A 16,313-nucleotide genomic window follows, 5' to 3' on the forward strand; every position below is an offset into this window, starting at 1 on the left:
CAACACAAAAATTAAGATTTGCTGTCCCAAGTTAATGAACAAATATTAGAACAAAAACAGTGATGGAGACAGAACTGAGTTCATGGAAAGACCCCCCCCCCAAACATCTGTCAAAAGTGATAGTTTGAGAAAGATTTTTAGCTAAAAATGCAAATACAGCAGTTAAAATATATACACATTTAAAAATGGAGTATTATATCAATTAAGGCCATCTTGCACTCTGCATATTTTTATATTTTTATAAAACTTGGACAAATATATATAAATAATTGTCAGTTCATAGGCTTAATAAAAACAATAAAAGTGCCGTAAGTGGGGAGGGCCTGGGAGGGGGCTTGCCGATGACGTTATACGTTGTCCTTCGATGCTGCTTTATTGAATATTGTAATTTTCAATTTTATTGCAATAAAAAAGACATACCACACCATGTCTAGCTTATTATGTTCAGGACAGTTTATGTTGTAATTAAGATGTTTCCTCAATCGCTATTTGGGTAGTTGTTGTTTTTTTTCGTGACAATTGTAGACAACTGCATACGCTAGTTGTGCACAATCTGTAGTCGTAATTATTACACTTTCAAATTGGGAAAAAAGGTTTGACCAATGAATAAAAACACTAGATCAAACATTTAACAAGTAGCTGCCTATATTTTGTTGATGTATGTCACATTTTAGTAAAAAATGCAAAATATTGTAAAATAAATCTCAGATGTCCGACGTAATACAGTTCCTTGAAGGCATCATCGGTGTTGGGATCTGTGGATTGAGGACGTAGCAGTCAGTGAGACACTGCTTCACCCACTTCAGCCTACTGGCGCTCGGACTACATTAGCTTGTTTATTCCAACAAAAACACAAAAATGGAAGGGACTGTTTGTAACATCCAGGTGCTTCTTCGGGCAGCTGAGTTTCTGGAAAGACGAGAGCGGGGTAAGTTCATGTCGGTTTGTAGGTGACGAAGTTGGTTATCGCTAAAACAACAAAATGCACAATGAAGAAAATTTAACTATGAGTGCAAAACATAATAAAGACGAACAGTGCAAAAGGATTCAGGGAAAATCCTCGATATATCCCTTTTAAGGTTATTTTAAGCGGTCATTCGTGTTTGACTCAGTGACCTACATATCGCTCACATCATTGTACTCAAAGGCGCCAATCTGGTCTCATTTCAAAATGAATCCGAGCGCCGACTGCGGTCAAGGAAGGTGGGGCTGGAAGAGCCTTTAATACGAGTTTCATTCATTGCTAACGTACTGCTAATATAATATTGAGTGTTTCTACGTGTGAGGCGTCAGGTGTTAGGTTTATAACAGCGAATATGCTGTACGTAATGGCGCCAAAAACAAAACGCCCAGCTGATGATAATGACAGGCAGCTCTTTTTTAGTCCCTGTCGATATCTCTTCCCTAAGATATTACCTTTGTAGAACTACTTTGACTCATGCTAATATTCGGAGTGACACAGCTGCTCATTAATACACAGCGACCTGTCCTGTTAATGATTCATTTTAGCGTCTTTATGGTGTTTTTATGTGTCTGGAGCAGAAGCAGAACATGGGTACGCTTCAGTCCTGCCTCCCAGCCCAGGTCACTCTGATAAGAGGAACAAACAGAGGAGCAAGAAGATATCTGCTGGTGGCAATAGGTGAAGACATTACATAATGTACAACTGACACCAGGGTGGGGTTTTGAAGTTTTGACTCTCATGCCTGATAAAGCGCCCCCCCCCCCCCCACACACACACACACACCCCTGCATGCCAGCTATGCATATCACCATTAATGCATTTACAATCTCTGTCTTTAAATGCAGGTCAGTTCACAATGAGCTGGAAAAAAACAGGTAATGCATACTTGTTATAGCAAAGTTATGGAATAATCAGGCTATTTTTGGAGCTGGAATCTTGCTTGTGGATTAACAGTGGTTGATGATGTTGTTGTTGTTGTTGTTGTTGTTACGTGTGCAGACGAGCTCAGCTGAGGCGCTGCCTGGAGCAGCTCAAGAAACAAGTTCCTCTGTCATCCGACTCCATGAGGAACACCACCCTCAACCTGCTGAGACGAGCCCAGCTCCACATAAAGGTACTACTCACAACATTGCAGCAACTCAGTGGTGGACAGCAATGACCTGAGCATAGTATACTAGTAGCTGTAAGTTATGTCATAAAAGCTCCAGCAAAATTTACGGTTTCCTGTATCCAAGCATGAACTCCAGCTAATGAAACTGCACAGGCAGGACTGGCTGTATTTCATGGGGGGGGGGGGGCCATAATATATTGGTAGTTTTTTAAAAGTACAAATTGAAACAGAAAAAATAGACAAAGTCATTTGGAATGAAATGATGTCATGAAAAACTAGTATGATAGAATAAATCTCTCTATGAGATATCACTTAACATCACTCACTGCTCCGTGCACTCAAAAGGTAAAAAGGGATAAAACCTGAACTGAGTTATTTAAAAAAAAAAAAAAAAAAAAGCCAAACTTTACCCAAAAGATGAGTAAGAGTCAATACTCAATGTGAAGAACTGTGTGAGAATGAAAAAGTATTTCGAGTGGAAATATAAGCTGGTTTGAGCACCAGAGACTCCTGAGTAAAAACTCTTTAAAAGAGGCGTTTCATATTTAGGTGATTTTTTTAACACTTTCTCCTGATAGAATTCACTAATTCAGAACATATTAAGAGCACAAAATCCACCGAGTTAGTTTTTGTTGATATTAGTGAGAGTTCAATCCTCATTCTTACAGCCTGTAATTTGTTTTTGCTCTTCAAAGCGTAACCCTAAGCTAGTTAATGTACTGCATCTGCTACTCTTAAAGGAACTCTCCAACAGTTTTGGAAATGTGCTTCTTCACCACCCTCCCCAGAGTCAGGCAGGAATGTAGATACTCGTCTCTTCTCTGTGTTCATTAGTGATCCTCACAGACACCTGACTGCTAGTTAGCTTAGCACAATGAATGGTGACAGGTGTGAAGTGCTAGCATAGCTCCATCAAAAGTCATCAAACATACTTTTCTCTAAAACATGTCTTCACTTGCATTAATATAACAAGGGTTGTGTTAAATGTCCACTTTGAAATAATTAAAAATGCTGAGATATAGGAGGTTTAGAATCATCATGGTCAGGGCTTCCCCAGGGCTCTGTCCTTGGTCCTCTCCTGTTCATAAACTGTCTCTTCCCCCTTGGTCATCTATTCCATTGATATTACATCCATTTCCATTGTTAGGCAGACGATACCCAGCTCTGCCTTTCCACCAAGCCCACCTCCACCTTCCTGTCCTCCACCCTCTCTGAGTGTTTATAGAAAATCAAATCCTGGTTCTCCTAATCGGCTCCAAATCCATCCTCACTAAAACTCCCAGTTTCACCATCACCATCAACAACTCCTGTTTCCCCCTCCTGTCGTTCCAAACCCCTATCACTAATATTACACTGTCTGCCTATTTCCATCTGCATAACATCAACCGCCTCTGTCCCTCACCCCCAACAGCACCACCAGCTCAGTCCTCACACTGGTTACAGTACTGCAACTCTCTTCTCTTTGGTCTAACTCCCTTCATAAGTTCCAACTGGTCCAGAAGGCTGCTGCCCGTATCATCACTAAAACACCATCCATCAGTCACACCACACCTGTTCTCCAGCACTGGCTTCCCATCAAATACTGCACTGCCTACAAAAGTCTCACTCCCCCATACCTCCCTGACCTCCCCCACATCAACACTCCCATCCAGACTCTCAGGTCTGTCTCATCATCCGCCTCATGGTGCCTCCAGTCCTTCTGTCCAACATGAGGTCCAGAACCCTCTCCCTCCTGACACCAGGAACATTGAAACTATCACTATTGAAATCCCACCTGAAAACCCACCTTTTTATACAGGTGTTAGACTGCTGCAAATTTTAGATTTTTAATTTTGTCTATGGTTTTGATGCGTTATGTCCTTTCCCATTTGTAACTGTCTTTTTAATTTTCTATACGGTGGCCTTCAGTGTCCTGACAGGCGCCTTTAAATGAAATGTACTGTTGTTATAATAACTACTTTCCAGGCCAGGTGCAGTGATTTAATGCATCACCTAAAATGTTCAGCTTGAATTTTGGCCAAGAAAACAATTTTTGATGACGAGAAGAGCAACTTCTGCTGCTGATAGCTTTGTTAGAGGGGTTGAAGAGAATTACTTCTGGACAGAGCAAGATCCTGAGCCTGATCTATTCGATGTTTGATGGAGGTATCCTAATCCTTCCCAGCCACTACCATTCAGTGTGCTAAGCCAACTAGCTGGTAGCTGTGGGTCTCAGCTTCCTAATGCAGCCTGGAGGAGAGGGGTGTCAATGTGAAGATGGCAGAGAGGTTGAATCAGCGACTTCCTTTATGGTTGCAGTGTTTTTTTTTTAAGACTTCTCACATTCCTGATGCTTCTCCTAGATTTCCTGTGTCCCAAGATTTTGTGCACGTCTTACGGGTTTCTGTCTCCCCTTTCCTGCTTACTGTGTTCAGAAGCTGCAGGAGCAGGACGAGCGTGCGGAGCAGCTGAAGGGCCGCCTGCGCTGGGAGCAGAGGGAGCTGCAGGTTCGGCTGGAGCAGCTACAGAGAGGCACGGAGAGGATGAGAAACGACAGTCAGGGGTCGACCATGTCTTCAGAGAGGTCCGACTCCGAAAGAGGTGAGTTGCTCTGACTGCTCTCTTAAGTCTCAAACAAGATTCCCTGCGATCGTTGGTGATGAATTTGATCTTTTGTGGTTACAGAGGATGTGGAGGTTGACGTGGAGAGCATCGTGTTCGACTGTGTGGACTCTGAAGGACTGCGTATTACTCACAGTGATGCAGATCACTGTTACTCCAGTATGGACAAAGCCTGGCTATGACAGCAGCAGTAAAACTACCAGAGGTCCTGAGATATGGCCTGATGGGGAGGAAGAGGAGGAAGCATTCCAAAAAAAAGAAAAAGACAAAAAAAAAGCCATGCAGGACAAGGGAGGTGGAGGAAGATGTTACTGTACAACTCAACCCCAGATCTGACAGGAGCTCTCACAACATTGACTACAAGCTCAATGATGATGTTGTGTCCATTTGCACTGAGTAGCAGTTAAAATCACTGGGCTAGAACGTGAGGACATTTTCCAGCAGCAACCATTGATGGAAAGAATTTCCAAAGCCATGACATGTCTGTACCTTCCAATCATTAATTCATTTTTAAGGGCTTTAAAAAAAAAAAAAAATCAAAAACATACTCTCTTCTACAGTATGCCTATACTGAATTCTGCCTTAAATTAGATATGGTCTAGTGTCCTATACAGCTTCTCTTTAGCACTAGGTTTATATTTTGATAAGGTCATGTGTAGCATGCACTTACACATTAATCTGTTTTTGTATACACGTCGCGTTATGTGATTTCGTTGTTTTCTCCTGTTGCACAACACATCCACACGTTGCACTTGCTCTGTAACTCAAGGGTTACAAGTACATCAAAATGATCTCAGCCATATTTGCGTGTGCGTATCTGGCAAATAAGTAACAGGCTAAGGTTCATTCGGTGTGTTTGTACACATTTGTTTGTAATTAAGTGCGAGATTTTGTTGTTGTTTTTTATGCCTGTGTAGATGAATGACGGGGAGCATTGAGGTGGCTTGTTGCACATCTTTTATTCACTAATATCATCTTTTGGAAGTGTTCAGTATCATAAAAGCACTTCTGTCCTTGCAGCAAATTCTCCAATCAGACAGGTAATGTTTACTTGTAATGATTATGCAATTCATGCTGTATTACAAGTATGTATCTTATTGCTATATATTTAATAACTGAAGGCGCATTTTGCCCTCTCTTGTATATGCAAGATGCCTTATTACCTTTTTAATAGTATGTTTGCCTTCATCTGTCTCTCCGCCCAGTAATATTATGTAGCATTTTTGTACTGGTGTAAGCTTTTTTTTATGAATAAATATTTTCTATATTTATATAGTTTCTATTGTGTTTACACTGATAAGGTTTTCCTGAGAAGTAGAAGAAAAGGTGCAGCTTAAGACTGGAGTTGAAGGATGTACGATAACATCGGCACGCCGTCAGTACCATCAGATATTGGTCATTTTATAAAATATTAGTATGACCTGGTGGCAGGTATTCGTATCGACAGGTCTCAATTTTTGCAGATCTGATGATGAATTAATGCAATAAATGTGATTCAAACAATTTTTCAAATTTGTAGATGGGGAAAAAAACTTGAGGAAATTCCGGTTATTTACATGTTTTTTTTTAAGTATGTACAAAGTATCAATATAAACTAGTTTTGGAACAGACTATTTAAAAAAAAAGGTAAATATTGGTTTAGTCAGTTGTGAAAACAAATCCAATACAGGAAATACAGTTCATTTATTTACAGTGCAGTTAACTCGAGCAAAACTACTGCAATCAAAAAGATTAATTGCAACTTAAATTCATGAATAATATATTTAATACTAATCCAAAAAATGTGTTTACCAACTTGTGGGCGGGACTTTATGTCAACCCTTTGCTGGTCTCCAAATTATGGATTGGTTTTGGATTTACGCGGGAAACATTTGGATTCACGTGAAATCCCCCATTTGTAAGAACTACTTGTCAAAAGTTTCGCTCTCAAATGTTTCGATGACACCAAAAGGATACAAAAGTAACATTGATTCAGTAATGATTGAAGACATCGGTAAGCTGTTACTAAGAAAATGTCTTATTTATTGACAAATACACACCACTGATAGACACGAGTGCACTGCTGCAGGTCTGTCGACCGTATGAACTCTGGTGTTGAACTCTGCTTGCTGTCCGTCAACAATGTAGACCCCTCCCCACTCAAAGAACTTCAGCTTGAAGCAATGATATGGTAAGTCTGGGCAGGAGCATTAAGGTGTGTTAGGTGAACTGATCAAACAACGAGATGAAAACAAATACAAATGAAATAAACACAAACGAACAGTAATCAAGTATTTTGTATCAATGAGGATCTTCGCGCGTGAAATAGAACACATATTACAAATTAGTACGACAAACGAACAGAGTTGAGAGGGAAGGGGCACAGAGGCTGAGCAAAGGTCAGAGGACCAATGTTAAGGTTGGCAATCATCTTGTAGCACCCAGGACTGTTCCTCTCTACGATCTCTCTAAATACTGAGATGATTTGGTATCTAAGGTTCGGTGTGACGAGGGAACAGGGAGGCTGGAATGGGCTCTCGACCTCAGCCTAGGCCTTACGTGGTCCACCCACCATATAAGCTGGATGCTTCCTCACAGAGGTGTCCACCCACAGCCAGGACCGGCTTGTCTCACCCAGGTGCATAGCTGGACCGTGAATGGGGGGGTGAAGACAAATCAGTCCTAGACTGTGTCAGCGGCAAGAGAACCGCTGATTCATGCACAACTCATCACACATACTGCTTCTTCTGAGCGTGTGAGGCCAGGTCTTTGGCTTTCTCCTTAGCTGCTAGCGCTGTCTCGCGTGCCCGCTCAGTCGCCGTCTCCGCCAAGCTTCTTGACAGTGTTTCACCTACAAAACAGGCAGAAAATTCAAATGTATTAAATATATGACTTCTGAAGGTATAAGGCATTCGTCAGTATATGTATGTAGTTCATAAAAAGCACTTCATCACTTTCTAATTTGCACCGACTGTAAGCTTCCTGGTTCATATCACCAAAGCTAACAGTGTCTGACATATCTATCTAATCTAAAACGTCTTAAAAGAAACCATACCTTGAATTTTCGCCAGCACATATTCAAAACCTTTCATGGTCTTTGTAACACTCGTCTTAAACCTGGCGAGACCAAACTCCTGAAAAGAAGCAGACATGCGAATGTCAGAAAACATTCACCATCATTCATCCGAACACGACCCCGCTCTGTTACGTAGTGAGGCTGGCTCACTCTGCTCTACTGACCTGAATAGCTCGAGAGAGCCCATAAATGTTGGAAGAGATCCAGGCCTCTCTTTTTATCTCAGTCCAGCTGCCATTCTCAGGGTTAATTCTGTACTCGCATCGCTCTTCCACAGACTGGGGGAGAGAAGAGATAAACAGAAGCAGCATGACACCACGTTAGAACTAGAACTGCCATGTGGAGTTCCGATGGGAAGCAGGGTTTTAGTACCATGAGACGAGCGTGGCTGATGTTCCATGTCAGTGTGGTCATAGTTCTTTTCTGAGGGTCCACAACAGAGTCCTCGATGATGTACGCCGAGCTGGCCATGTGCTTTGGAAGGTAGCGCTCCATCCAGCGTGGCGCACGGCTAGTTTTGGTCAACAGACGTCTGGAAATGAGGCAGTTGGCTGGAGTAACCTCTCGGAAAATGATGTCCTCGGTCAAGACATGGTTACTGGATTAGAGGAGGGAATATAGCCCTGTCAGCTTTAACGGCGCAGAATCAGCTCAACACCACAGTTGTGGGTTTCTATCACTCGAGGTTCTGAGGTCACTAAAAGGTAACTTCAGGTTATGACTTTGAATTAATACATGAGAAAAAACAACAAACAATTAGGTTAATTTAGGGTGTTTCTATATATTGCACACGCCCAACAATAATAACAATGTTAATACTGAAAACGAAAAAGGAGGTCTGGTATTCATATCGTTATCTGCAGATGTGTATCAGGATCCAATTGGAAATGTTAAATCAGTACTGGAATCGGACTGGAACTGAAACATGGATCATTGCATCTCAATGAAATGATTAGAATCTGCCAGAACTGCCCTATCTGGACAAATATAAAGTACTGAAATATCAATATCATCTTTATGCTGAACAGTAAATTACTGAAAAAAAAACAACTGATTTAATCAGGCAGGGATGTTTGTGGTCCATCTCCCTGGAGACGGCACAAGTCTCCTACCTACCACAGTGATGCATCAACACCAGATTTTAAAATGATCGCAATGTTGAGGTATTTAGCAACTGAAAAACTACGACAGTGCAGCAACGATGACTTCATGTTTATGAAAAGCAACTCATCAGTCCCAGCTAGCGGGTCAACTGTGTGCCTTCTGCAAGAGTTTCTGTCTCGTCTTGCGCAGAAAATATTCATTGAAACCTCCGAGGCTGCGACTCCTCGTTTGATACATTTAGGCAGAGTTAATGTAGGAGCTCACAGAATCTTTTGATGGTGGAGAGAAGAGCTGTTTAGGAATTGCTGATTTTGAATGACGTGTTAAAAATATCAGATGTAATCTTAGTCCATGTCTGACAGTCCATACTGTTGTCATAGGAGATATGAGTTCTAAAAAGGCTCTTTGCTGCTTGATCCAGTCATTTTCCTCTTACCTTGGTGTATTTGTGGTATGCTATTTGGACAAAGCAGATTAAAAACAAGGTGAAAGGAGACTCCTACCTGTAATTCCTACACTCACCTGTAGGGGTTGGGATAGCGTTGCCAGAAAGCAACGCAAACTTGGTCCCAGGTGCTTTTAAGCAATCCTGCACAGCAGAAATACTTCACCATTGCTCCCTCTATTTACTCCGGCTGGACTCTACTGCATCAGGTAACACATACAAACAGTGTCAACATGGTCGAGGTCAAAACACCCTCGAGTAACGGAGTAGCTTGAGACACAAACGAGCTGACATTTTAAGGAGCAAAACAGTGATTTTAAGAAGACAAATAATACAAGTCATTTTCGAAAAAATAAAGGATTTGCATCTACGTAGGTTAACTTCTACAACTAAAATAAGTCAAAAGGGGGGCCATTTCCCATATAGCTCCAGTTAATAGTAACTAACGGTGCGCTACTTGACAGCTGTCAGTCAAAACGACACTCGCATCGTATTAGTATCTACACAACCTAATCCGTTTCTGCACGTTTGAAAATGTGCTATATGTATAGTTAATGATGAGCTATGTGTCTATCATCATGCACACAAACCGAAACAAACACGTTGAATCCCAAACCCGCACGCTCTCACATATGTCACGTCCGCACGCCATTAGCTTCCTCGTTAGCATCGGCTAGTTATGCTAGCACACAGCTAAATCCATGAATGAACGAGACTGCCTGGTCCACAAACGCATCCTTCATCGACTCATATTCAAAAGGCCCATTTATAAGTTCATATCGGGAAGAAAGACGGTTACCTGTATGGCGACAACATTCATAAAATAAGTATTAGCATCCTATCCTGCTGTCGGGTTGAACTTCGCTGTTAAGGCTCCTAGAAATCATGTCAAAAGTGACGGCACAGCGTGAAGGAAGGTCAAACAACGACGACATATCCGGTATGTGGCGGAAACGCAATGTCAAGTTCGAACACTAGAGAGAGGCAGAGGACAGCGAGATGTCACACTACGTCAGCGCCTTGCCAAAACAGTACACGTACACTTGATTGCTAACTTATTAATTAGGTACTCCCAGACGTCCCACATTACAGATCACGATGATAACAGCATGAATTAAATCCTCATAACTGACGATTAAAATTAAACCAAACCTTTCAAAAGATGTCTTTAAACACATTCCCACCTTGCTGGACCATTATCACCGACAACCCGGAGGACAACACTGATCTATTTGGACCCATTCATACTTGTTTTTAGTCAAGATTCACGTCATAATTTGGCAAGTGGGTGTGAAAGCTTGCATTCTGGGGTCATATGCAATCATGTCATAATAATGTAAGGCTTACTGAAGAGCGTGTGACTCAGGAAACATATTCTTGAGGATAAAACAGCATTTTAACTGTTAATCTGACATTGATTTGCTGTTTCTGTTTGTATATTTACCCTTTCAAACACTATGCTTTGGAGTGGATGTAAAATCAATTCCAAATGGCGGAAATGATCCCTGAAGACATATCCAGTCTGCAGGGGAAAAAAATTCACACTCACGCAAACAGGTCAAAAGCCTTGCGTCCATGCTCACTGTGTATCTCTAAGGTTTAAGTCTGCTTCTATATTAATCTATAGTGCAAAGGAATATAGGCTAAGCCATGAAATTGGTCATGTGGGTGTGAAGAACCAGCAATAACAACCCAACAGGCAAGTTCTCTGCTGTAAAATGAATCTCACAGCAGCCACATGTATCCATTTTTTCATTAAATGCTTTATTTGATTTTTTTTTCTACCGCTTCCTTTATGGTGCTGCTGTAAACTTTATCTGCAGGACTTTTATCACCTCATTTTTGTTGAAAAAAAAGACCTTATTTCTGTTTCTCAACTGCACCGAGTCATCAATGGAAGGATTTGCCAGCTGTTGGGTCCTGGAGGGTTATATTTCCTGTAATACCCCAGATATGCAACATATATTATTACTCTAAACCCCTGGCATTTTAAGCACAATATGTTTTTGCTATTTTTCAAGTTGTACTGGTACACACCCAGCTAACACACATTTATATTTGTGCCTTGAAACAGTTTCAAGCCAAGGCTTCTTTATTTGACATGCCGGCACGATGGTGGTCAGTGTTATTTGTCCTGTTTCCAGACGTCACTGTGGCTGATAAATGCTCTCACATTACTAAAACACCAGCAGCGCAGAACAACTCAGCAGCTGAATGTTATGGATATAGATCCCGATGTCCTGATTTCATCCCGATGCGCAATCATCGACGAAGACACGGAGAACATGTTGCTCCCATGAGATCCATGTGATCTGGCACAGCTTGTTGGTTGGACAGAAAAAAAAAAAACAGCGATAACCTCCTCTGGGTTCCTTTGGCAAAGATTAAACTTTGAATGTTTAAAGCATCAGATGGACTAATGATAATAATAAAAAAAAACATTAAAAAAATCACCTTCTTCCTTCAAGCACGAACACAAGACCAGCTTCAAACGGAGCATAATCAATAGGACAATACTTACCAACAAGAGCTCTGAATCTACAGGAAACACGTTACACAGAGTACTGAGATAACAAACATCCAAGTAAACATCTTAAACACATATTTGAATACGGTCCACAACTACATTTCACTAGTACCACTCACAAAGGAAAGAAGAGCTTTACTTAAAGCGATACGCATGCAAAGCTTTGAGTCCTCTCCAGTGACACAGTAGATACGCGAGCCTTCAAGTCCAAATGTGACTTTTCAACCACATGCACCACAAACCAGAGGTGCATTTCATGTCTTCAGGATTTAAAAAAAAAATTAATCTCATACAGCAGTTGGAGGGTGTCCACCACTGCGTCCATTCCGAATCAAGCCTCTAATGGAGCGTGTCCTGAACGAGCCCTCAGGGTGGAAAGAATCTGGCTTATCCTCACAACGAAAGACCATGATGAAGCCATTCCTGTAGTTTTTATTCATCCACCCATACAGGAGGGGGTTGGTAAAAGTTGAACACATAGCCACAATATGGAATAAGGTGTACATCAGTTTGTACTCATCGTACTTGAGCACCAGGTCCAGATCGCTGGCCAGCTGAAACACGTGGAAGGGCAGCCAGCAGATAGCGAACACCACCACCACCAGGGCCAACATCTTGGTGGTCTTTTTGCGGCGGTTGATGCTGTCGTTGCGGCTGGATGGGCTGATGTGATTCTTCAGCTTGACCCAGATGCAGATATAAGCATAACTGATGATGGCTAAGGGAAGAATGTACTGCAGGAGGAGCATTGAGAGGCTGTAGATGACTCCGTCCCTGCTGGTCCCGTGAGGCCACTTCTCAGAGCACACGGCAATGTGCAGGTTGATGGAAGGGATCTCCTCATGGCGGAATTCTCTGAAGATGGCCAGGGGTGCTGCCAGGACAGCTGACATAGTCCAGGTGAGCGCCATGATGAGGAAGCTGGAGTGCCACGTGAGGCGCCGGCCAAGGTGGAAGACGATGCAGCGGTAACGCTCCAGAGCTATGACAGTGAGAGTCAGGATGGACACGTGCACACTCAGGGCCTGGGCAAAGGGTACCATGTGGCACAGCACAGCCCCAAACTTCCACTCATCTAGCAGTGTGTAGACCAGCGTGAAGGGCAGGCAGAGTGTGTCCACCAGGAGGTCGGCCAGAGCCAAATTAGCTATGAAGAAGTTGGTCACAGTTCGCATGTTTCTGTAACGGATGATCATGTAAATGACAAGAGCGTTCCCCAGCAGGCCCAGGAGGATGATGAGGGAGTAGGCTGTGATCAGGGTGATCTGCACCCAAAGGTGCTTGGTGATGTCAGTGGTGAAACCGTGTAGGTTTGAGTCCATGGTCTCATTAAGCCAGGCATCGGTGTCAGCAGGATCTCCTTCTCCTGTACTGTTGGATGAGTCTGGAGGGCTCATTTTTTCTGAGAGTGCCAGATCCAGACCGTGCCGACACCTGAGAAGAGTAAATCTCTGAAATATAACCAAATTCCGAAACAGGTCATCTCTAAGAACAACAAAGTCAGTGGAAAACATATTTGTGCCTCACATGTTCATTTATTTTCCCTATTTGGTCTCCAACATGGAACCTCATCACTGAGCCGCCTCATTTCTCATTATTTACCTCCATCTCGACGGAAATCCCCGGTCTTGTCCCTGCTGGAAACTGAACTTTTGATCTCTTAGATCATGGGTCAGTTTCGTTTGTTTCTATCCTCCTCCATGGATACCTTTCTATCGAGAGGAACCACAACAACCGTGTCATTAATTGCTTGTTTCTACCACATACCTTCCTCCATCCATACCTCCCTCCCTCCATACCTCTCTCTTGGTCTTCTCAAGGCACTCTACCACCCAACACTCCCATTGTTGTTGCAAACATCCCTGATTTATCTCCAGGTCGACCTGCTTCAGGTAAACCTTGGATCTCAATCAACATGGGCCAGGTTTGTTTGTTTTCTTAACCTCCTCCACCTTTACATTCATATTGTTTTTCTAGTGGAATAACTTTTATGATGCCATCTGTTATTCAAAATAAAGAAATGAGATGTTCCTTACAAAATGTGTTAAGAAAGAAAAACATACCTGTATACTAAAAAAAAAAACCACAACATTTCTCTTTCCTAACAATGACAGAATCCAAATCCAAATCCAAATCCATAAACAAGACAAGGAAAAACAAGGCAGTACTTATTGCAGTATTTTCGTCAAACTATATGAAAAGCATCTCATGTGTGGAACAATTATTTTATTAAAGCTATCTACTAGTGAGCTTGTGCCTATAAAACATTACAATTTCAAAGATAAGAGATTTCTCTCATGCGCCAACTAATTATTGGAATAATTAGCCGAGATTGCATTGAGGATGTGAGTGTTCTGGAAAGCTTTGAAAATGAAATACACACCCCAGTAACGCATGATACTCCATTGAAATCGGCTCTCTTTGAATGTACTTGTTACAAACCCTCCCAAAAAAAGCAGGTTGCCACAATTTAGATTTACTTTGCCATGCGGTTTGAATGTGCTTGCAGTTTTTCCAAGAGAGAGGAACACTTGTGTCATTACAAAAGCTAAAGGAAAATATGAGGGAAGGCAATCTGATTAGAAGGAATCAGCCAATTCAAAGCTGCATCATTAGAGCAGCAGACAGCTCTCATACCCAGGCTGCATCTCATAAAAGGAATATTTCCTAACAGATACACCAGCGTTGGCTTGGGTGCTGCACAGTGTAAAAATATCCTCAGCTTTCAATCTATTTGTGCAGTGCATTATTGCATCATTTCAGTCAGTTTTTACCATGCCAGGCTGAGACCACCTGCTGATACAAAGAAAACATGTCATTAAATGTGCACCATTGATTGATTCTTGCCTATTACACAATACTCAGGTATGTGTGCTAATTAAGTGACGGGAACTTTCAGAAAATCCACAGTATTTGAGAAAACAAAACAAAAAAGCCATTTTAGGGGGGAAATGTGGAATTCCTGCAGATTGCTGAGCCACAGCCTTTATCCTGCTTGGGCATCTTGTATTCTTTTTTATATGTTGAAAAAGATCAGACAAGTTTGGTTCACAAGCAATGTTGCTCTTTCATTTTTGGGACGGAGGAAAACGTAGTTTGATGTTCACTACACGGCAAAACCAGCAAACAGCTTACAGAAAAGTGTGTGTGTGTGTGTGTGTGTGTGTGTGTGTGTGTGTGTGTGTGTGTGTGTGTGTGTGTGTGTGTGTGCGCGCGTATACACAGCAGCCTTTGGGTTTAGCCAGTGTGTGTGGTGTGAGGTCTCCTGGAGAGAGAGGGAAGTATCAATCACCCCGTCACGAAATGACTTGCCAGGATACCTCCGAATCTACAAGGGACACCATAACAACTACAGCGGTGACTAACAAGAAAAAGCATGCGTGTGCAGCCTGCCACGCAGGGGCACGCACTCAGGATTTATGAGGTAGCCCGCAGGCGACACGTGCACTTTTTTTTTTTTTTACGCATTGGTAATTTGTCAAAACCTCCCCTTTCTGATCAGCCTTGGTAATGCTTGACATGAGGCAATTAAATGTGTGCCACTAAGGCATGTGATACCACACACATACACACACACACGCACCTGCCGGAGCAAAAGGCACAATACCACCGTGAGTCTGGTGAAGTCTGTGCGCTGCCATCAAACGAGTCCCCTCATTCCTCATCAAACACGCATTGATGCTGTGTTCGTTCGTAATTTGATGCCATTTGTTTCACTTACTGAATGATGCGCATTCAAATATCTCCACTTCAGCTCGCAAAGCACATTCAGCCGGCTCGACAGGTGCAAATCTTACACGTTATTATGACTCCTCGTTCCGCTTTTCACCATCCAAATTACGCACCTAAAATTGCTTCAGGAACTACAGGTTTGACGGTGACAATAAAGCAGAGTAATTAATATTGCGCGTTTATTGGCGCACCTAAACCACACGAATAATCATTTAAAGTAAAACAAAAAAACAAAACAAAAACTGCAGAAAGATCTCCATATATTAGTAGACTCACCTTTCCCCTTATATCTCCTTTTGAAAACGAGCCTTCACCAGAGAGTGGCGTGAAACAAGGGGGGGGGGGGGGGGGGGGAATCTAAAGCTCCTCCCAAGCAGGAGCGCTCAGTCCGCATCCTGTGGCTCGGCTGTGCGTTCCCCAGTAAGGTCTACAGAATTCAGCACGGGCGTCCATATCAGGGTTGGGGGCTACTCCTGGGAGATCTGCGCAGGGTTAACACACTTTTCTATCATATTTTAAAGTTTCCGTAGCAGTAAGCTGCAAATCAGTTAAAAGCTCTTATGCGCCTTTGCTTTTTTATTTTAATTTATCATTAACTGTGTTTTACAGGTTGTATTATTTTCATTTTTTATGTGTACAATAAATGTGGAAGAACTTTGGAATGGTTGTAAAACCCGTCTTCATTGCGTTTATGGCTGCATACCAGCTAATCCCTGTAATTAAACCTGCAGTATCGACACACTTCCTCACTGTTGAGTTACATGGCAAAACTCC

General features: G+C 42.2%; 3 protein-coding genes across 6 annotated transcripts; 1 reads left to right on the forward strand and 2 right to left on the reverse strand.

Annotated features, from left to right (window-relative positions):
- Nucleotides 1-732: 732 nt before the first annotated feature.
- On the forward strand, nucleotides 733-5,907 carry mxd3 (MAX dimerization protein 3). The gene is made up of 6 exons (XM_086222577.1): nucleotides 733-928; nucleotides 1,543-1,642; nucleotides 1,810-1,839; nucleotides 1,964-2,078; nucleotides 4,490-4,655; nucleotides 4,740-5,907. Exons 1-6 carry the CDS (start codon nucleotides 859-861, stop codon nucleotides 4,856-4,858), a joined length of 600 nt encoding a protein of 199 aa, XP_086078703.1. The 5' UTR covers nucleotides 733-858; the 3' UTR covers nucleotides 4,859-5,907.
- Nucleotides 5,908-6,652: 745 nt separating this feature from the next.
- prelid1a (PRELI domain containing 1a) lies at nucleotides 6,653-10,233 on the reverse strand. Of its 2 annotated transcripts, none has more exons than XM_086222580.1 (6): nucleotides 10,080-10,229; nucleotides 9,358-9,477; nucleotides 8,104-8,329; nucleotides 7,896-8,009; nucleotides 7,711-7,789; nucleotides 6,653-7,506 (listed from the first exon to the last, which is right to left on the reverse strand). In XM_086222580.1, the coding sequence occupies exons 2-6, from the start codon at nucleotides 9,447-9,449 to the stop codon at nucleotides 7,385-7,387; spliced, it is 633 nt and encodes a 210-aa protein (XP_086078706.1). In that variant the 5' UTR covers nucleotides 9,450-9,477; nucleotides 10,080-10,229; the 3' UTR covers nucleotides 6,653-7,384. The 2 variants fall into 2 exon arrangements, with proteins under 2 accessions (XP_086078706.1, XP_086078705.1); XM_086222579.1 differs by having other exon boundaries at nucleotides 6,654-7,506; nucleotides 9,358-9,480; nucleotides 10,080-10,233.
- Nucleotides 10,234-11,103: 870 nt separating this feature from the next.
- npy7r (neuropeptide Y receptor Y7) lies at nucleotides 11,104-15,874 on the reverse strand. 3 transcript variants are annotated; one of them, XM_086222583.1, is made up of 3 exons: nucleotides 15,816-15,874; nucleotides 13,410-13,519; nucleotides 11,104-13,241 (listed from the first exon to the last, which is right to left on the reverse strand). In XM_086222583.1, exon 3 carries the CDS (start codon nucleotides 13,202-13,204, stop codon nucleotides 12,095-12,097), a length of 1,110 nt encoding a protein of 369 aa, XP_086078709.1. In that variant the 5' UTR covers nucleotides 13,205-13,241; nucleotides 13,410-13,519; nucleotides 15,816-15,874; the 3' UTR covers nucleotides 11,104-12,094. The 3 variants fall into 3 exon arrangements, with proteins under 3 accessions (XP_086078709.1, XP_086078707.1, XP_086078708.1); XM_086222581.1 differs by having other exon boundaries at nucleotides 11,104-13,258; XM_086222582.1 differs by lacking the exon at nucleotides 15,816-15,874 and having other exon boundaries at nucleotides 11,104-13,258; nucleotides 13,410-13,573.
- Nucleotides 15,875-16,313: the final 439 nt, after the last annotated feature.

The sequence above is a fragment of the Aulostomus chinensis genome, chromosome 13 (assembly GCF_037954235.1).
Source record: "Aulostomus chinensis isolate RoL2024-O1b breed Wild chromosome 13, RoL_Achi_v1.0, whole genome shotgun sequence".
Classification (NCBI taxonomy): Eukaryota; Metazoa; Chordata; class Actinopteri; order Syngnathiformes; family Aulostomidae; genus Aulostomus; species Aulostomus chinensis.

What these genes read in the sequence shown, in the direction of transcription:
- mxd3 (XM_086222577.1), top strand. Translation starts at nt 859, where the DNA reads ATGGAAGGGACTGTTTGTAACATCCAGGTGCTTCTTCGGGCAGCTGAG. An exon ending in AATGAGCTGGAAAAAAACAG is followed by an intron (nt 1,840 to 1,963) that starts GTAATGCATACT and finishes TTACGTGTGCAG; the next exon opens with ACGAGCTCAGCTGAGGCGCT. An exon ending in GAGGTCCGACTCCGAAAGAG is followed by an intron (nt 4,656 to 4,739) that starts GTGAGTTGCTCT and finishes TTGTGGTTACAG; the next exon opens with AGGATGTGGAGGTTGACGTG.
- prelid1a (XM_086222580.1), bottom strand. Translation starts at nt 9,449, where the DNA reads ATGGTGAAGTATTTCTGCTGTGCAGGATTGCTTAAAAGCACCTGGGAC. An exon ending in CGCTATCCCAACCCCTACAG is followed by an intron (nt 8,330 to 9,357) that starts GTGAGTGTAGGA and finishes CCTCTAATCCAG; the next exon opens with TAACCATGTCTTGACCGAGG. An exon ending in GGCTCTCTCGAGCTATTCAG is followed by an intron (nt 7,790 to 7,895) that starts GTCAGTAGAGCA and finishes GCTTCTTTTCAG; the next exon opens with GAGTTTGGTCTCGCCAGGTT.